The sequence below is a fragment of the Syngnathus floridae genome, chromosome 8 (assembly GCF_059516105.1).
Source record: "Syngnathus floridae isolate MCC-2025c chromosome 8, RoL_Sflo_1.0, whole genome shotgun sequence".
In the NCBI taxonomy this organism is placed as follows: domain Eukaryota; kingdom Metazoa; phylum Chordata; class Actinopteri; order Syngnathiformes; family Syngnathidae; genus Syngnathus; species Syngnathus floridae.
In genome coordinates, this window is record NC_142420.1 from 1,688,189 (window position 1) to 1,708,039 (window position 19,851).

General features: G+C 44.0%; 1 protein-coding gene across 6 annotated transcripts in view; it reads right to left on the reverse strand.

Annotated features, from left to right (window-relative positions):
• Positions 1 to 19,851, reverse strand: part of LOC148393860 (low-density lipoprotein receptor-related protein 1B-like) — a 131,135-nt gene that overhangs the window by 24,598 nt on the left and 86,686 nt on the right. For all 6 annotated transcript variants that reach the window (XM_088382578.1, XM_088382579.1, XM_088382576.1 and 3 more), the window contains 23 exons: positions 19,429 to 19,554; positions 19,172 to 19,303; positions 17,194 to 17,328; positions 16,984 to 17,113; positions 16,750 to 16,876; positions 16,489 to 16,640; positions 15,121 to 15,245; positions 14,672 to 15,043; positions 11,679 to 11,868; positions 10,730 to 10,934; positions 9,027 to 9,219; positions 8,149 to 8,274; positions 7,670 to 7,798; positions 7,459 to 7,578; positions 6,807 to 6,920; positions 6,473 to 6,622; positions 6,249 to 6,371; positions 3,376 to 3,495; positions 2,681 to 2,809; positions 2,070 to 2,192; positions 1,495 to 1,635; positions 1,129 to 1,316; positions 12 to 195 (listed from right to left, as the gene is read on the reverse strand). In XM_088382578.1, the coding sequence (XP_088238704.1) occupies positions 12 to 195; positions 1,129 to 1,316; positions 1,495 to 1,635; positions 2,070 to 2,192; positions 2,681 to 2,809; positions 3,376 to 3,495; positions 6,249 to 6,371; positions 6,473 to 6,622; positions 6,807 to 6,920; positions 7,459 to 7,578; positions 7,670 to 7,798; positions 8,149 to 8,274; positions 9,027 to 9,219; positions 10,730 to 10,934; positions 11,679 to 11,868; positions 14,672 to 15,043; positions 15,121 to 15,245; positions 16,489 to 16,640; positions 16,750 to 16,876; positions 16,984 to 17,113; positions 17,194 to 17,328; positions 19,172 to 19,303; positions 19,429 to 19,554 (3,534 nt within the window). The remainder of the gene's footprint in view (positions 1 to 11; positions 196 to 1,128; positions 1,317 to 1,494; positions 1,636 to 2,069; positions 2,193 to 2,680; positions 2,810 to 3,375; positions 3,496 to 6,248; positions 6,372 to 6,472; positions 6,623 to 6,806; positions 6,921 to 7,458; positions 7,579 to 7,669; positions 7,799 to 8,148; positions 8,275 to 9,026; positions 9,220 to 10,729; positions 10,935 to 11,678; positions 11,869 to 14,671; positions 15,044 to 15,120; positions 15,246 to 16,488; positions 16,641 to 16,749; positions 16,877 to 16,983; positions 17,114 to 17,193; positions 17,329 to 19,171; positions 19,304 to 19,428; positions 19,555 to 19,851) is intronic.

The window sequence follows — 19,851 nt, forward strand, 5'->3', positions numbered from 1 at the left end:
TCTCCGCCAACCTGATGCAGCTTTGCAAACGTCCGGGTTACGCTGGAGGGCTTCGTAGCCGTCCACGCACAAACATTTGTAGGAGCCGTAGGTGTTGATGCAACGCTGGCTGCAGGGGAGGCTGCTGGAGCATTCGTCCACATCCACGCAAGTCCTGCCGTCGTCCTTCAAGTGGAAGCCGGGCCAGCATTTGCACTGATCAGAGAAGCAGAAGGTCCATTTGAGAGACACGACATGAGCAAGAATAACTTCAAAATGCTGCTCTCAGCTACTGTTGTGCATATTGGTTGGCTAGTCTCCAGTCTACTGCTGAGACCACAAATGTTTGAAATCAAGGTCCACATCGATGTGCTCCTTCCTTCTCCAGTTGTGACCCCGTCACGGCAGGAAAGCGCAAGTTTATTGCGCTTTCAGCTTCTTTTCCGACACAGCGAGTCGCATCTTGGGCATCCAGCGGAGAAGGAGACAAATCCAAGGCTGAAGGCATAAACATTCACAGTGTGACAGCAGCCACGGCCGAGGCTACGCCGGATGCGGCCTTGACCCGGATTCCACCCTGACATGGCACACCAGGAATAGGCAGTGAGCGCAAGCACTTGTTGGCATCTGATTAAAGCGTCCTTGAGACATTCAAAGGGATTGCAAAAGTCAACGTATGTATGCACGGCCCTCCCGCTTTTACCAGGACGGATTTAGCAGCAGCCGTGAAACGTTCCACGATCCACCTTGAGAAGGCGCTCGGCCGGCATCTTAGAATTTGAACTCGGTAGTGGCGTGGACGAACAAAACGGGATTCTTTTCTTCGCTCCAAACACGATTCCCACAATAAGACAAAAGCAACAATGGAGCAATGATTTCATGGCTCTGCTAGAAGACAGAAGAACCTTTAAGCATCTAGTCAGATTGTGCTGAGTCATCCCTTTTTGGATTATAGCCTTGAGGGCAGGGATGGTCAATTTAAATGATGGAGGGTGCCCCCATTTTTCATCAACACTACAATGGGGCCCTCATAGGAACTTCCTAACCAGCTGTTTGACAAACAGTCCACTTTAAGTATGAACAAAAGATGCACCGGCCGGCAAAGCACCCATTGAAGCGTCGTCAAATCGTTTTTTAGCGGGCTCTTACCTTGTAGCCGACAGCCAGATCCTGGCAGTCCTGCGTGCAGCGGCTCACTCGTCGATTCAAGCACTCGTTGACGTTGCAGTTCCTCTCGTCCGACTGGTCGCCGCAGTCGTCTCTCCCGTCGCAGAGATTGCCCTCGGAAATACAGCGTCCGTTGGAGCACATGAAAAAGGAGCCGTTGCACAAACTTCCTGAAAAGACAGAGATGTGCATAAAGCAAAGTCGCTGGGGGATTTTCTTTTTGTCCTTGAACCATTTAGTGACGGGCGCTCGCTGGGTTCTAACGGCTTTTGTTCCAATGGCGTGTCCTCATCACTGCCGGCAAGTCTGTTTCAAAGCGTCCAGCTGGGAGTCAAACGGCACTCTTACCTGCGGCCAGACATTTGAGGTTGAGAGGCAGTTCGTCCGAGCGGTCGGGGCAGTCGGCGTAGCCGTCGCACTCCCACTGCGCGCTGAGAAGACAGCGGCCGTCCCCGCAGCGAAATTCTCCCGATCCGCACGAGCGGTACACTGCACAAAGATGGACACGCGCATTTTCTGCAAGCTGCACACTGACAAGCCAGTTTAACGGCCGACTCAATTCTGCTATAAGAGCCCGGCTAATCGTTCAACAGTGGTGGAAAATATATATATATTTGTTTTTCATCAGTTTCATCAAAATAAACAAATGACCCCAAAAAAAATCTCATTCCAGATTGTGCCTTTCATTAAATCAGCAATAAATCTCCGTATCATTTTAATCATTTATAAAGATTGTTCGAGGTGTTTTGGCATTTTTGACTCGCTTCATTTTCCCACAGTCATTCGCAGCCCCGAGCTGTCATTAGGCTATCTTATTAAAAACTGGAATGAAAGAGAAGAAGTCGAGCGCATGCAAATGAGGTCATCATGATAAACGGTAGATGAATATTCAGAGCGAAAGGGCGCCAAAGTCGTGGACTTGCCGCATTCCGCAGACTCGTCGGATCCGTCGCCGCAGTCGTCGTCGTGGTCGCAGACAAATCGCTGGGGGATGCAAGCTTTGTTGTGGCAGTGAAAGGAGCTGTCGTCGCACGAGTTGTTGGGTGCTAAAAAGCACAACGACACAAAGTCTTAAACGGAATAATCACTTTTGTGAAAATGCTGAGTGGGCATTCGCGGCAATGTAAATGTGTTGCGAAAATATCTCAAGGCTGCTGGCTGGCAATATTATTGCAGACTCTCGATGGATTCAAAGTCAACGAACAAAGTGCACAGCTCAAGAAGACTTATTCTTCTCCCCTCCATAATGGCTTCCAAGCTTTTTACATAAATATCAAGGGAAAGGTAATGGACAAAAAACGATGTACTCGCAAAGCTTCCATTGACATCGATCAGGAGTCTCATCACCATGCGGCGGCCAGGGTAATAGTTTTGAAATGCTATGTTTGCATTTTATTATGATTTGCTTTGTGCATAATAACAGTGTTTTGTGATTTCTGGCTGATCTGACTCACTAAAGGGTTTGATAAAAAAAAAAGCTTAACTGCAGCAGTGACCTAGTCAACTTTGATAGGACAGCAAGTTTTGAGTTTACCACAGCCAGCTGCAGAAAGTTCATCGCTCCCATCAGGGCAGTCTCTCTCGCCATCACAGAGCCAGCGTTTCGGAACACAAGCGTATGATCCCGGGCAGCTGAACAGCCCTGGAGCGCATGTCACTGAGCCTGCCGGAAAAAACAATTTGGATTCATGGTCAAGGTATAATTGCATTCATAAAAATATAATACAATTGACTGTTTTCTTATAATCCGACTGTATTTTTTGAAGCCACGAAAACATTGTCAAGGAGCAGAGAGAAGACAGGCTGGATATTTTCAAAGGCCCTTGGCAAATATCGATTGGCCCACTGACTGACATCTACTCCCATATAAAACTGTCAACAAATTGGTTACTTCAAATCCAAGCTTACTTGGAAAAAGTTGGCTGTGATTAAAACTTGCACGGCTTCAGTCCGTGATGTAAATATTTCCTGATGATCTGCTCATCTGCTTTTCATGACTCGCACGCGTCTTCGTCCCCCGAGGTAACTGTGCCTCGTGGACCTCCGTTAAAAATCTATTTATGACCACCTGAGTCATCAGAGACGCCTGCAGTCTCCTTCTAATCTTCTCATTAAAATTGCTTTATTTTGGTACATTATTTTTTTTTTCTGCTTGAGGAAACAGAATGCATTGTGTCCCGTCCCGCAGTCGGCGCGACCTTTCCTGTCGACAACTTAACGGGCATTTACCGCATATTTGCACGCTCTCATCGAGGCCGTCGTCGCAGTCGTTCTCGCCGTCGCACAGCCATTGTTTGGCGATGCATTTATTCTTGGAGCAAGCAAACTGGTTCCACAAGCATGACGAGTCTGCAGAGCCAAGAAGGGAGGGTGGTGGGGGGACAAAAAAAATCAATGGGCACATTGGGGACAAATTACCACACACACACTTGAAAGGGCTGAGGGTATTTATTTTTTATCAAACGAAAAAGGCCCGGCTTTCTGGTTTGAATTTTCTTTGCCATTAAGCACCGTTCAGAAAAGAAAAGAATACACGGAACGAGAAAGCACACTTCGTTACCGCCGTGCTTGTATTATTCACATCCAAATATTTCCCGTAATGACACTTTAGGGTCACACACAGAAAGTAAGAAATTGTTTACGTGGCAACATAACACACTTCAACACCAAGCGATTTTCGATTGATGGATTTATATGTATGACCTGGAGGAGATTTCCATACAATTATTTGTATAATCATGACCCCACTAGCTTGTCTGTGTCTCTGCATGGTGAGCATAATGCTGCGTGTACTTATCCCTCCTCCTGAGGCAAAAATACGTGCTTGTTTTTTGGACCGAAACAATAAACGGTACCCTGAGGGTAGGTCACACTCATCCACGAGCACGTTTAGCCTTTTATATGTACTTTTTTTTTTAATTGTCGTCTATGATTAAATGTGGCCATACAGCTCGGCTGGTGAAACTAAGCTAATGATGATGGCCTCTACGCAACACGCTTTTAAATATCAAGGCTCGGAGGAATTGATTATCCCGGGTAATTTCCTTTCATCTATTTGGTAAGAAGCAGCCGGTGCTGATGGGAAACAGTTAGAGGTTAATGGAAAGGCATGGTGGCTAGCCATGATGATGTGGAAATGCACATATTGTCATGATGTGCGTTGAGTGTGCGTCTGTCTGCAAGTCACTCCCGGGAGTCGTTCAATGTCGGCTTTCTCTCCGTTGCCAGCTCTGACGAGAGAGGAAAAGAAGGATGCGCGCTGCGGGGTCAGATGACGGAAGAAAAAAAAAAAAAGATGGCTATGGATTCTGCTTGTGAAGCTTCTTGTGCATTTACCTTGCTGTCACACTTTGAAGATGTAAGATAACGCTTAGAAGAATGTTAAATGGCTAAAAGCGGAACATGTGATTATGCAGACTGGCTGTACGTGAAGGCAAATTTGCACTTCAAGTGCATTACAAAATAGCAGGCCTGACACATGTTAAATGTATCAAAGTCACCGTATTCTTTCCTTTCTCACACCAAGCGCTAAAGCATATTCTCCTCAGCCGAGTGACAAATGATTATTTTATCCAAGAGGATGTCGAATTGGAAATTATTTGAAATGCGATGACATTTTCCGGAAAGCCTTTTTATTTTTTTTTGCTCTTCCAGTACGATTAACAGCGGCTGGAGCTTTTTATATGATAATTAACGCAGCCGAACGGGACTATTGTCTACTTGTCCTGAAATGCTATTCAGAACGTTGGAATAATTCATATCTATTCGGCAAATACGAAGCACGGGGGCTGTCATTATTTCACACTGGCAGCAAATGAGGAAATGGAAAAGCTCGTGTGTAATGCAGCCCTGCGACAATAATTTAAACAACATATCAGATAACTCAAAGACAAATGAATGCCAAGCCAGAACTGCCTTCTGCTGCCTAGCGACGGAAATGGGAACAAAGGCGCCGCTCAGACAGGGAAGACAAACCAGGCAAGGGCTTGTAATATCCTTAGCAAATACAACTGCGTTTGGAATTCATCTTCTCCGAATGACCATTGATGGAATCGCAGAAAAACAAGGCTGGATTTGGAACAATTTGACTAATAATGATGACAATCACGTGAGTGTTAAAAGAAAATAAAAATGTAAACCATGTATGATATACACTATAGGCTACACATCAAACTGATGAATACGTTTTGAAATCAGAGATGAGTGAAAACAAATATTTTAAAAGTTGCATAATAATAAAAATTGAGTAATATAATAATTTTTTAAAAGTAAGGACAATTTGCAATTTTAGTATTGACACATGAAGTCGATGCACGATTTGTCTTGGCGGGCCACACAAAATGATGCGGCAGGCCGTATCCGCCCCCCGGGCCTCGAGTTTGACACTTTTACTTTAAACAATACCAACTTTGCCTCTGAACAACAATGAAATCAAACTCTGACGGCAGTGCAACTGTGAAGTTGAAGCACATTTCGTTTCGGTCCATTTAAACAGCCTGACCTATGGCTAGCTGAGGCTGCTGTACATATAATAAATGATTCTCCCCCAGTGCAGTGCAATGCAAGTTCGCCAATTAAATAGTCGTGCTCAACTGAACAGAGCCTGTAAACCTTGGGGAATTTTAGCAACGGTCACTTTGTGGACTTTGGAACTTGTCAAAAGCAATAACCCCCCCCCCCAAAAAAATTGCTAGCTATTGTAGAGGAAAATGATATCAGTCTCCATCTAGAGTCAATAGCGTCTCGGCTTGTTACAGATTTAAAATGAGGCATGGCAAGGAAGCTGCTTAGCATATGCCCTTCAAAAGAACAATAATCAGACTGCTGATTAATTGTTATCTTATAAAGATGAGGAGTTTAGGATGTGAATTTGACTTTCAAAAAAGATCCATCTCCAATTCAAGAGTAATATGAAATTGCCTAATGGCAATATAAATAATCAGTGCGTCTCACTCGGTCGTCTCGTTAAACAAGGCCGGATCTGGCTAAATGAACAAAACGCAAAAAGGCTTCTTTTTGGATGACTAGATAAACATGCCATCTTGTAATAGTGTTCTGAAAACACTTTTCCCAGGTCACTGAGTGGACATTTGTTAGTTTACCGCACTGGAATTCGTCCGCGCCATCCTCGCAGTCTTTCTGGCCATCGCAAAGCCAAACACTGGAGATGCAGTTCCCACTGGGACATGAAAAGTGGCCTTCCTCACATTTCTGCTCATGGGAAACTGAATGAGCAAGAAAAAAAGTTGACATTAGATTTGAATTGAAGCTCTTTCTTTTTTTTTTTTAAGATCATTGGCAATGACGTCCATCTGCTGCGCCTCACCCTGGCAGTTGGCCTCATCGGCATAATCTCCGCAATCGTTGGCGCCGTCGCAGATCCACGAAGGGTGGATGCAGAGAGAAGTTGAGTTGCACCTGATGAAATCTTTTTCTTTCACCCCCAACTTGTAATAGTGAGAGCAGTCGCTGTGGTCTGAATACAAACGACAGGCGCACAATAACTGTCTGTCACCGCCGCGGTAAAAGCTGGAGGTAGGTTCCGGCCATTATTTTTTCTGATCCGAGTGACACGCGCATATTCCCGAGGCCGGCCGGCCGGCTCCGACTGTGGCTTTATGTTTCCATTGTAAGTGGAATGCAAAGCCTTCAGGACTCACTGCAATTTTTTTCATCCGAGGCATCGGCGCAGTCGATGACCTGGTTGCACCAGGCGGGGACGGGAACGCAGCTCCCATCCTTGCAGGCTAATTCTGATGAGCCACATGTGACATCTGTGGGGAGGGGATTAACATTTCACAAGGGTAACATACTGTCGGCATTACAAGTACGGAGCACACACAAAAAAACATCTCTTTTGATACAAGGTTCTTGATGGTCATGGTTATAGACTGTTTTCCAAATGCCGTATTTTTCTGACAATAAGTCCCACATTTTCCTAACTTGGCTACTCCTACGACCGGAGAGATTCAAGTATTTTTTTCTTCTTCTTTGTAATAGACCCAATTTCTCATTGTTTTTGGGATTGTTCCCCAGTACCACCGCTTCTTACGCTGACTTCCAAACTAAACAAAACGTCTGCAGCCTGCTGGGTGAAGAACCAAAAAAAGGATTGTCCGGACACTGAAAAGCAGCTTTTTGGGGCCGTCCGTCGAGGGTGGGCCTCGTCTTTTGTGCATCCTCGGTAATCTCAGGGCTCATTAGGAGAGAGGCTTAGCGCAGCATGTGCTTTTGTGGCTTGTAACAATATAAGCATGAACGTGGGGTCGTTTCAGGACGCTTTGAACACGGCAACAAGCGGCCTTGACTCACTGGCACAGAAAGCTTCATCGGAATTATCCCCGCAGTCGTCGATCCCGTCGCAGAAGTGACCGTTGTCCACGCAGCGTTGGTTGTAGCACGGCTTGAAACCCTTTCGGCAGTTCCTGTTATCTGCAAAAGTGGGATGGAAAACCCCGAAGAGCCATTTGCATAAAACATTTGCATTCAATTCATGATTCATCTCACTCCAGCGCTCTCTTACCACAGTACTGCATCTTTTCATCGGATTTATCTTTGCAGTGTGCGATTCCGTCGCAGGTAAGCTCGTAGCTAATGCACTCTCCGTTCCCACACTCAAACTCGCTGTGGATGTTGCAAGATGACTTTTTTGCTGCGGTAAGGGCAAAATTTGAATTCGGGATGTGCTGTCATGGAAAGTAAACGTGCCATATGATGAAAACCAATGTCAAACCCATAATATCTAACTACTGCTGTTTAGATAAATATATGTTTAATTCATTGATAATCATTTACATGAAAATCAGACACGTGAAAGCTGGCAGCGGTCCGTCTGAGGCCCGCGGGCCGTACTTTAGCCACGGCCAGACTGTAAACACCAAGGTTAAGCTATGCATGTCCAAATAACAAATCCTTGACAAGTAGCATTGAAATCAATATCGGTTGGTGCAAATACTTCACAGGTTAGCGATTGTGGCCTTTGCATAATTGAATGGGACTTACACATGCATCTGTTGTCATCGAGGAGGACGCGTTCTCCGCGGCAAGTGCAGTTGACCCTCCCTTGGGCGGTCAGGAGGCAGAGGTCGCCGCAGCCTCCGTTCATATGTTGACACGGTGAGAGCTCACCTTCAAAAACAATCAGAGCCGCACTAAGCAGCCTCGTTTGGATGTGATCCGTCACCCGGCTTTCCGCGAGACACCTCGTCGTTTTCTTTTTCAATCGACTCGACCGTTACCAGATGATATTCCAAATGTAATCAATGTGATCTTTTGTTTCGAGGGAAATGCGCCTTGTTCAGTTGAATCACGACCAAAGGTGATTCTTCACGAGTGATGGCGATGACTCCTGGGAGGGATTTGCTAATCCAATTCATGTGCAGCTGCTGTGGCAAAACTCAAATATATTAAGATGTTTTTCCAAATGCAGCTTTTGAGAACATGAATAAAAATCAACTGCATGTTTGCGCTTGTCGGCAATACTCTACATAGAACATAAAAGTGCGTGTAAAATGTAAATGTGATCGTGTCTTCATTATGGAAGTCAATAAAAAACATTCATGTCACAGCACCTAATCTTAACTACCATATTATTATTATTGCCAGACAATATTTTTGATGGATGCATATGAACACACAGTCCTTCACATCGTTACCCAAGGCAAGGAGTAAAAAAAAAAAAAAAATTGTTTTTTGGCTACTTTTTGTTCCGGTTTTACTAAATAAATTTAAAAAAAAAAGGCAACATCAACATTTTGTCACAATATTCATAAAATTGACGGTTCATATAATGGGTGGATACGAATATGTTTGGGTGAAAATTGGATCATTTCTTCTTTGGTTGGACATGACCAATTTAACACACACATTGAATTACTCACAGTTGTTTGTATCCCTAGCAACGGCGATAATTCCCATGGGCTGATGAGGAACGTCCGCTCGCAGCACCTTGACGTCTCCGCCCGTGTATTTGTCGGCGCGCAGCACCGACCTTCGGGCCCAGTCTGACCAGTAAATGAAATCGGCATGGATGGCAAGTCCGTAGAAGTTTCCTTCATCTGACTTGACAATGACCTGGAAGTTGCAGTTGGAGGATTTGCGCCAAGCAATATGGACATGTCTAATACCCGGAACAATCATATTCAAGAGCGTTGTCAGCAATTTCCCTTTCATCCACAACCATCTGTTCATGATCTGGCCGGAGGAGCATTCAGAGAAATTGCCAAGGAATGAATGGAGATCCTAATGTGTCCTTGCATTAATCAACACATCACCCCGGACGAGTCGTGAACCCAGATGTTGCAGGGGGGTAAATTGCACTGTCATTGGCAGGCTAGAAGGAATCCATCAGCTTCCTCCTGGTGGGACTCACGCGGGAGGACGCTAGCCGGCGGCAGCCCCGTCGTCGCTGCCATTAGCCGAACAGGCTTGTAAGCGGCGTCACATTAGCCCCGTGCCATACTGGGATGATTAGGACAGGTGTTGATTAAAGAAGCCCGGCACGCAGATGCAACAACTGGCCGCGGGACGAGTGCGAGCCAGACAGTGACGGAGCGAGGTGGAAGCGTCGCGCGCCAGATGGGGCGACATACTGCCAGCAAATTATTCGGGGCTTTGGGAAGCGTTACACACAAAAGCATATGCCTTGTGCGGAAATGCAAACAGGATGTTGCGCGGCGCTGCCCTTATAGAACATTTAGGATTTGTTATTTATATTCTGTACTTTCTTTATCCTCTGTGAATCACGGCAAATATGACTGAGTGAGGATCTGGGACCGTCGCCGTGAATAATATTTCAGTATGGATGAATTATACTGACGATTAATGTCCATTGAACTGAAGCAAAACGGGTTTCATTACTTTACATTATGATTAATTAGATTATTACTGAATTTAGTACAATACTATAGACGGCTATTTTTCTTAATAAAAACAAATTTCAGACATTTTTTTTCTCATTATTGTCACATATTATATTATATTATATTATATTATACTATATTATATTATATTATATTATATTATATTATATTATATTATATTATACCCAAAGCATTATCATTATTTTATATACTATTATATTAAATATCTACAGAATAGCATCACTGCACGAGTGAGTCTGCTTTTTAATTACTCCTTGGATATCTCCCAGAATTGCTCAAATTTAATAATGAAGCAGTAACGAAGGAATTTTTAAAATGCCAACTCTATTGACAAAAAGGTGGGGCATACATGTGTTGAGGCTTTTACTTTTGCAGTCTGGACAACTGCTGAAGTTGCCCGTCAGCCACTTTGGGTTTAATTTACACATTTTAATTGGAGTGCACCCCGAGCGATCTCATAGCAATGCCTTCATTACGGGGAATTGAACTGCAGGAGGGCCTAGGTAGGGGAGGGACCCCGAGGTGAAGGCTTTGCAGATGACCTGGCTCAGTCAACATATGCATTGCTAATTGAGATGGGCCAAGCTGCTGGGCTATGTGTTTAATCCGTGCCAAAAAAAAAAGACATTGTGTCGTCGGGGCCCTTATGTCCATTGGAATGCACACCACCAAGAGATGACAACATGCATATTCATACTCACATATCGGGCGGATCCGTCGAAATCGCATCTCTCGATCTTGCCGAGGCTTCTGTCGGAAAAGTAGAGCTTCTCTGCTTTGTGATCAATGGTCAGTCCGTTGGGTGTCAGGATATCCGTGCTGATGATAATCCTCATGTTCTTGCCTGATAAAGTTGCCCTCATGATGCTGGCTCTCTGCTCATTCCAGTTGCTCCAAAACATCAGGCTGAGAAGTGGAAGAGGACAAATGAGCGACACCACGGCACGATTTCACCTCACCGCGTCTTCTAAGTCAAAGGCCAAACAATGCGAGCTGCTAATCTCGCCTGGGAAATGGATTACACTCATTTCACTGCAGTTTACAATCCTGTTGTGTTGAAAATTCAAAGATGGCATCAATGACATCAACATTTTCCGGCCTGTAACTGCGCAGCATGACAGCTTCGTTCCCTTTCACCCACAAGGAGCTCATCGCAGATAAAGCCCAACTCCTTTTCAACACGATAATACCGATACGCATCACGGGTTGGGAGATAGTGCTAAAAATACAAACACTTGCATCGTGTAAAAAAAAAAAAAGGATGATTTATATCCTGGTTTTATTAAGTCTGCAAGAGGGCTGGCGAGAAACATTTAAGAAGATAACAGTTCATCAAGGATCGATCAAGGCTTCCAGCTCCTGTGAGATCTATAGATAAAAAACAGGAAACGCTAATGGTGCTGCTTAAATCGCTTAAAGCTGCTCCATATTTATTTATTTATTGAATCACCTGATGTAGTTTGCTGTTTTATCTCGAACTTACAAACGTGTCCTGCACGTCCACCTCTTGTAAAAAAATAAACGAATCCTAAACCGACAGCAGAGCTCATAAACTTCCAAACAGATACTCAGATGGTGATGGAAGTCCTTGAACTTTTCTGACAGACCTCGAGAACTGTGTGATGACTGGAGTAAATTTGGACTACTGACTTTTGACACTCATCCAGGGCCAAGGCGTGTGGGTGGTCTTCCTCAGAAAGCGTAACCACAGCCTCCCGGCCAAGAACACCAGTTCCTCTCTGCTCGATGGTTTGCCTGGTGATGGTGGAGGTCGTGGAGCTGCTCCAATAGAGCATGTCCCAGGCTCGGTGGTAGGCCAAGCCCTCGACCGAGCCTACGTCTGCAACAACAAAACGAACTTGTTCATTTCCCTCAAAGACATTGAAAAGTTGTTTCAAGAACATTTGCGGGCACGGAATGATGGGAGTACTCAATTGTGGTGATCTTTGGAAATTTTGAATTTTTCATGGCTAAAACTAGAACGAACTCGAACACGTTTGTTGACTTCAGTGGTTATCTGGTGTAATGGAGTCTTGCAATTGTCATGCATTAGGCACAGCATCTTTTCAAAGGTCATCATCAGAGGAGCTCGGTAATGAAGGTTCTGTGAATAGCGGAGACATCTTGCTGCATCCTTCAGTCATTCGCCTTCCAATCAAGTTGTCAGCGTCTTCTGAAATGTTTATTGTACACGGACAGATGGGTGAAAATAGCACCCTTATGTTTTGGGTAATTACATTACGGGCCATCTCAGTTTTTCGACCCGAAGATTTGAGTTGGAAATATTGACAACAGATGGTCAACTCCATTTGAGTTTGGATGACTTTCCTTGGTGATTGCCGTAAAACGACGACTCAAATCTGGAGCATGCGGGACGGACAATTATTTGGCAACGCGATGGATTTTTGCAATCAGACGTATTTCCAAGTTGTGCGAAAATGTGTCTGACCTCTAGCAAAACGTCATTTTTGCCAACTATCCACGCCCCCCAAACTGTTTCACGGTTAAACTGAAAATAATATGGTGAGTAAAGACTGTTCTAGTTATGGGGGTCATGGATTTTTAGTTCACACCTGTCTGAAGCAAGTGTTGAGATCTGATCGAGTCGTGCAAATCAGAAACTTCAGTCGAGTGCATATCTCTGCCAAAATGTACTTCCTGACTTCTGTAATTAAGATGATTGCATTATCCAGTTGGGAATTAAGTATCATAAGCTTGCAGGTCTTAAAAAATGTCAAAACAAATCCAGGAGATTTGCAAAACATCATTATAGGTTGTAGGTAATGTGAGGTCACCAAGGGAATTTTGGTGATTTCATTCCCCATTTGTTATTGTTGTTTATCACAAGTTGGGACATTTCATATTCCCCGTTGGCTTTGTTGACGTTTATGTGGGACAAAACACAGAGGAAACAATAAGAGAACTACAAAAGCAACGATAACCTTGTACCAGTCGAAATTTCAACCACAACAACAACAGCTTTGTCTCGAGTATATTTAAAATCAGGATCTTTGCCCCAAAAGATTAAAAGACGCCCATGAAACTTTCTCTCAAATTTCACGGTACTTGGATGATTTATGGATTTTGCACAATTCTAAGAAAGAAGCGTATTGACTTTACGCATTTCATCCGGCGGAACACATGTTTGTTGTTATAAAAACAGAATTCCTTTCATTATGAGGAACACGACAAAGGCCAAGGGATTAGCTACTTGAATGTGCCGTATTGTCTCGACAACAGGAGCTAGCGTTACTGATGATAAACAATAAAAGACCTAAATTTAGACGTTTGGATTAGCATAACATCTGATCACGGCATCAGAGGAGAACGTGCAAAACAAGACAAATAGCGAAAGAAAGTTTGCGTGTCCATTCCCAGCACGGAGCCCACAAACCCAAAACCTCCAAGACGCGTACCGAGTCAGCCGATTGCTAATTAATAGTTTGTAATAAAAGCCATCTGGCCGAGTTTGCCGCAAATTGTTGGTGGGTTGAAGGATTAATTATTGGGGGACGTGGAGATTAATTAGGGAAGTATGCATGATTAACATCTGCACTTTGCATTAATGGCGGGATGCAAGCACGAGTTCCAAATGCCACTTTTATGTAGAGCAAAATATATCAGCTGTTGCTGATTCAAAAATGATGCCCACCGGCGAGAGGAAAAATGAAATGGGGCCAGTAAAAGTATTTTTCTTTTTACTGATAAACCTTTATCTTAATTTGACGTGTCCGGCTTACTCCCTCAGGACAAAATAATTAATTACCATTTCAATATATATATATATGTCATTTATCGTCAGTAGGCTACAATACTGTAATTGGTTTACGACAACATCAATAAATGAAAAGTTGAGACTGGACAAAAGTGAATTACAGATATTTTTCATCTGTTCAAATTGAAACTCGTCTGAAAAGCATCGATATCTGCAATGTTGATGGTTACTATCTATTCTATATGTATTGTGCAAAAGTCTCATGAAGGTGCTTGCACTTTTTCTGATGCACTGCTTCAAAAATGAGGTGATAACATCCATTAAATTGGCTGATAACGCAGAATCAGCTGAGTTGAGGTTGTGTGAAGGAGGGGATCAGCAACGCTCTGCCAGCTTCCCGCAGTGTGTGCGTGTGTGATTGTACTGTGCGTGTGTCGATTTGGCCTGAGCCGAGCCTTGTTCTCAGGGGAAACGTCATCCATTCACGGAGAATCCAGAGCGAGCAGACGAGATTTTCTCTGCTCTCTTCTTTTCCAGCCGTGTTCTCGTCAATACTAAAGTGACACTTGTAAAAAGCAATACACCTATTGAGCTGACAAGCTTGCCTTTTATGACAGTCTATATTTAAAATCGAAATTACCGCCATGTTTGCCATTGTGAAATTGGGGAAAATGCCATGATTTTCCTGAAATGGCCGGTCTGAGCGTGTTCGAACCGTGTGACGTTTGGGCTCTTAACGGTCACTGACTGCACACGATTATTTTTCTGGGCGTGACGACGCTGCTTTGGTTTTGGTGCAATCAAACGTCGAACGGCAGATCACATTAAAGACAGGTCACGTTATATTCAAATATTATTCATGAACAGACAAAAACACGACTTTGGTTGCAAAGCATCAAAAAAGGCGGTGACTATGACGATCACTTACTTTCTGCAACGACTGAGTGTCCAGTCCAGTCGTCGTTGATCATCTGGATGTTTCCAAAGTGCACGTCACTGAAAAAGATGCGATTGGTGCCAAGCGTGTGCTGACCGTAGTCAAATGCCAAGGCGATGACATTCTTGAAAAGAGCCAGGTTTTCCAAAGGCTGCACCGGCGAGTTGAGGTCATTCTCGTCGGCGAGGTGGATGCTTTTCAGAGTCGTCCTCTCAGAGTAGAGGAGATAACCTTCATAGCGCTCGCAGGAAAAGCCGTTCTCCGATAAGCGGCCGTGGGCGCAGGAGCAGGTTCGACGCCCGCTGCCCACGTGAAAGCAAAGCTGTCGACAACCGCCGTTGTTCCTGGCGCACGGGTTCGAACCTACGGGACGAACAAAAATGGAATCGTACGCATTTTCACCAAATTTAAAAATGACCTCTGGAAATGAAATGCGCAACCTTTCTCTCTGCCTCTGGTGAAGACCGTCACACTTTTCAAATTGACCCCGAGGCCACTCCTCATTGTCACGGCCTCGCTGCTGTCCGTCTTCAAGCCTCGTCGGATTGAACCGTTGGAGAAGGCCCTGGAGCGCAGTTGGGTGAAAAAGTCATTTGACTTTTTGGCGAAGAAGATATATTTTCAGAGCTGCGTTCTGGCTTTCTTTTATCGATTTTTGTTTTCATTGCGAAATGATATAGATAGAAAGATCAGAGCACCAAAGTAAAAACCTGATATAGCCACCAAAGCATTTGAACATAGATTAGGACGAGTCGTGGAGAAGAGCACAATAAATCCCACTTTCTTCACAAGAGGCACTCAGCTGTCGCTGCAGACTAACCTTGTGCAGAAGCTAGATTCAAGACAATACAGGCATGTAAAGTTAAAAATCAATTTTTCCTCGCCTCAAAATGATGGCCTTAAGGACAACCAAATAATGACACATCAGTGTCTTTTGAGGATGCGGCTACGGATGGGAGTTTGGATGTCAACAGAGACAGAATTGACTGGAAGCCTGTAAACAATGACTGCCGCCAAGGAGATAAGAAAGAAAGCCTCCGTAGCGACGGCTTTATAATAACTGGATATTTCGACAGAGCAAAGAAATCAAGTCTTCTCGCAGTTCTCCACTTGGCTGCAATAGATGTGAAAGAATGACCCCTGACAATACTTTTTTGCCATTTTCCAAACTGCTTCTTATTTGTTCCTCTTCACTTGGATTTATGGAACAGACCTTGAGGCAGGTCAGATAAGTTCCAGACATTAAATGAAAAGCTCACTCACCAACTTCAGCAACAATGCAATTAGAGTCCGAAAAAGATGGTAATCCGTTCCAGCCTTTGCCCCAAAACAACCACCAAACATATTTGTAACATAATTCAATTGAATAAAAGGAATGTTTCCAAAAAATATTTTCTCTATTTTTTAGATGGTCTGCTTCAGTCAACAAATCTAACACCCGACTAAAAATGAACTACAGTATATTGAATCAAAAGTATTAATACAAAACCAGCCAGATGAGATACTATAAAACACTATTGTCTCCTGATATCCACTGTCAGCGGCTTTGTTTTCCGTTCAAGTCTGCTCTCTGTGCTGCAGATAACATACGCACATAACATTCAGTCATACGGAATCAATAGTGCAATCTTCTGCTGCAATGTAAACAAAAGTATCAGACTCACGATCTGGAGATAACCTTTATTAAAAGGCTACACTCTTGATCAGGACATCCTTAGCGCCTTAGCTTTCCACATAACCTTTAAAGTGGAGGGTTAATATCAGCTTAATGGCGCAAGAAAAGCCTTGAAAGAAAAAGAGAGCCTTACCTGTCAGCCCAGTAGATGTAAGGCCCAAAGACAGCCACTGAGAAGAGGTCCACGTTGGCCGAAGACAGTACCACCTCCCGGCTCTCGCCTGTCTCAAGGTTGATCCTCTCGATCTTATCTGTCCGGGCGTCACACCAGTATAATGTATTTTCCTGAGAAGCAATTTTAAAATGTATATTAGCCACACTCGCTGCGGCCATATCTGGGCCGTAAAAGGATCAGATGAGGTCAGGAACCCAGGCGAGGACCGACGGACTTTACCTCGTAGTCGATAGAAATGCCGTTGGGCCACATAATACCCGAGTTGACCAAGGTGACTTGGTCCGAACCATCCAAGCGGGAACGGCCGATACACGGATTCTGGCCCCACTCGGTCCAGAAGAGATACCTGGCGAGCAACGGAGATATATGTTGGCAGATGTTTTGGTGTGCTGCACAGATATTCATTTCAGGTATTCTCAATACGAACAGATATTTTCATTTTATATGGCCTACCCCTTCTGAGGGTGGACAGCGACGCCTCGAGGCTGATCCAGACCTTCGGATATGACCACCGAGCGGTACGCGCCGTTCAAACGAGATATTTCGATGAGATTGAAGCCGTGGTCTGTCCAGTAAAGATTCCCTGTGGACAAATAGTCCTGCTGTTCAAATACAAACCAAGATGTGAAAAGAAAAATGGCATTGAAGAGTTCAAAGACGAACCGGCCATCCAGTCAACAGCAATGCCTTCCACCCTGCTAATGCCAGAAGTTACAATGTCCTCCCTCCAGGTCTGGTCTCGTTTTGCTCTGGATATTCTGTTAAGGCCCATGTCCGTCCAGTACACGGTGTCGTTCCCTGTTAGAGCAGTTAATGACACGGCAAGCTCAGATGATGGATGTGAGTGCCTCCGACTTTTTTGGGGCCCTCAAACAATGCAGCTCATGAAAACACTTTTTATCACAGCATGGGCCATTTCACTAAATCTTGTGGGGGGGACAATAAAAGGTGACGGGGTAAAAGCATACAGGGTAAACATTCAAGAATGGCAGAAACGGTGTGATGCAAAATGTAGTGTTGGTAAAATCAGTCTTGACTATTTTTGTTATTAAATCCTCATTGGCAAAGATGGAAGCAATTTTGTTTTATATTCTATTGTTTGCTGGAAATCTTCTATGTCCAAATACGGTCAATTCCATATTTTTTCTCCACAAATCCATACGATTGTTTGAATTATTTTCTGACGGACAACAGCGGCAACTTGCTCGTCTCGTTGCCGCTAACTTGACGCCGCCACGAGCGTGCCTACGTTTGCAATAAAACGACGACTAGTTGACAAGCCATTTTACGCTAAGTCTCTAATGTCGCCCAGACTTAGCGAGTATTTCAACCTTTTTCAAATGCTTGTGGTCATGTCAGGATTTCACATTATTTCTGGAGTCACTCACATTAAGAGCTCAGTGACGGCATGTGAAAGAGAAGGAGTTTATGGAAGGTCTTAAGCAGCTTTTCACTCTAAATATGCTGGCTGGGCTCAGCTCTGTTGGAGTGTGTGTGCGCGAGGCCGGTATGCAGGGATTTGAATTTCCATTACAACACGGTTACTAGCTTGCAGGCGGGTCCTAAACAGATGACACGCTCGCGTGCAGCCGGCTGATAGCGGCTGGCATCCAGCGACCTTCAACCTGCCATGGCTCGTATATAACCCACGTATTAGCATCTTAGGTAGAACTGAAGACCAATTTTTTTTTGTCCTTTCATAAATGCCGTCTTTTTATTCCAATCAGCCGGCATCAGGCTTATCGTTGTGGATGAGGGAGGAATATCTCTTCAGTTTGCAGTTCAGGTCATGATATCCTTTGGACTGCCTTAGTCATCATTTACATTCTATTACATACGTGGGAGTGCGACCAGGCTAGATGATCTGTCTTTGCGACGAATCTATTATTTTTTTATCATGGAGAGAGTGGAAGGGAAGTAGGGAGGTAACAAATTACAGTACGCACAATTTGCTTCTTGCTTGGCAATGCAGGGGCTGCGCTTCCTTGATGCATTATCTGGGGAATTGATTTGTATTCCAATTGTTTCAGAGGCTGACTGTTATTCATACCCAGGCTTGCCTGTAATGTCATGTGATTACTCCATCAAAGCTGCATCCCGCCAGCCCGTGGACCATTATTCAAAAGCTCCAATGCAAATAGAGCAAAGAAGGACTCCTCCCTTGACCTGTTTATTTTAAGGCCGATGAGCTTGGAGGAAATGAAGGCAAGCCAACCATGTTGGCTTTCTAATAAAAATGCATTTTTTCCACCATGCAAAATGGGAAAAGATTAGAAGATGGTGGAGGGAAATAAAAGGTTGAGATGAACATTCCTGCTTAGATCCATAGACCCTCATTGCTGACATAATAAAAAAAAATCACGATTAATCACTTTCCGTATTCCTTCAATTTAGTCATCAAACCAATTCAGATGAATTGCAACTAATTGTGATTAATCACAAACAATCAAGCAATCAACTCAATTCCACAAGCAGCAATTTCATTTACGACTATCATCAGTGGATCTTCTCTGTTGAAATAACACAAGCCAAACATAAAAGATCTTAACCTGAATTCCATATACCATTTGGATATTTGTGAGGTCCAAAATGTAAATAACCTTCGAAACAAACTCGACACATTAATCTGTCAGTGTCTTACCTGCATGAAAGTCCAGCCCCACAGCAAAAAGCGTCCCCGTGATTGGCATGAGGGCTTCAGCATTGTCCTTTGGGTCCAGAGAAATCCCTCTTATACCCTCATGGATGGAATACATCACAAATGAATCCATACCTTAGGGAGGGGCGAGGGGGGTAAACAGCAAACTCCAGTCAACCATAAAACCCACACATGACGGAAAAATATGTATGCATAACACATTTCCGTGCAACGGCAGTTCTTTGAACTAGAAAACGTACCCTCACAGGACATGCGATCGCTTCTGAGGTTGTATCCAACAGTGCAAGAGCAGCTTCGGCTGCTTTCAGAAGTTGGAAAACAGAGCTGCGAACATCCGCCGTTGTTGATTTGGCAAAGGTTCCTTCCTGAAAGTTAACCAAAACCAGCACGAGTATTAGAAAGTCCTTCTGACAGAGATGAGAGAGAAGCGTTTGTTTTCGACCATTTTGAGTTTCCTGAAGTTTCCTAAAACGGTGCCATGTGATGTATTTTGGCGTTACCCTTCCCCTACTGTAAAAAAATGTCTTAGTTAGCAATAGCGGTTATCCAGCGTCGTTGTGATGTATAATTAGCTTGCTAGCTAAATGCAACTTCCACTGAATCGTGGCCATTTTAGAGTGCCTCATTGTCAAGCGCGAGTCTGCTCACGCCATGAAGAGAAT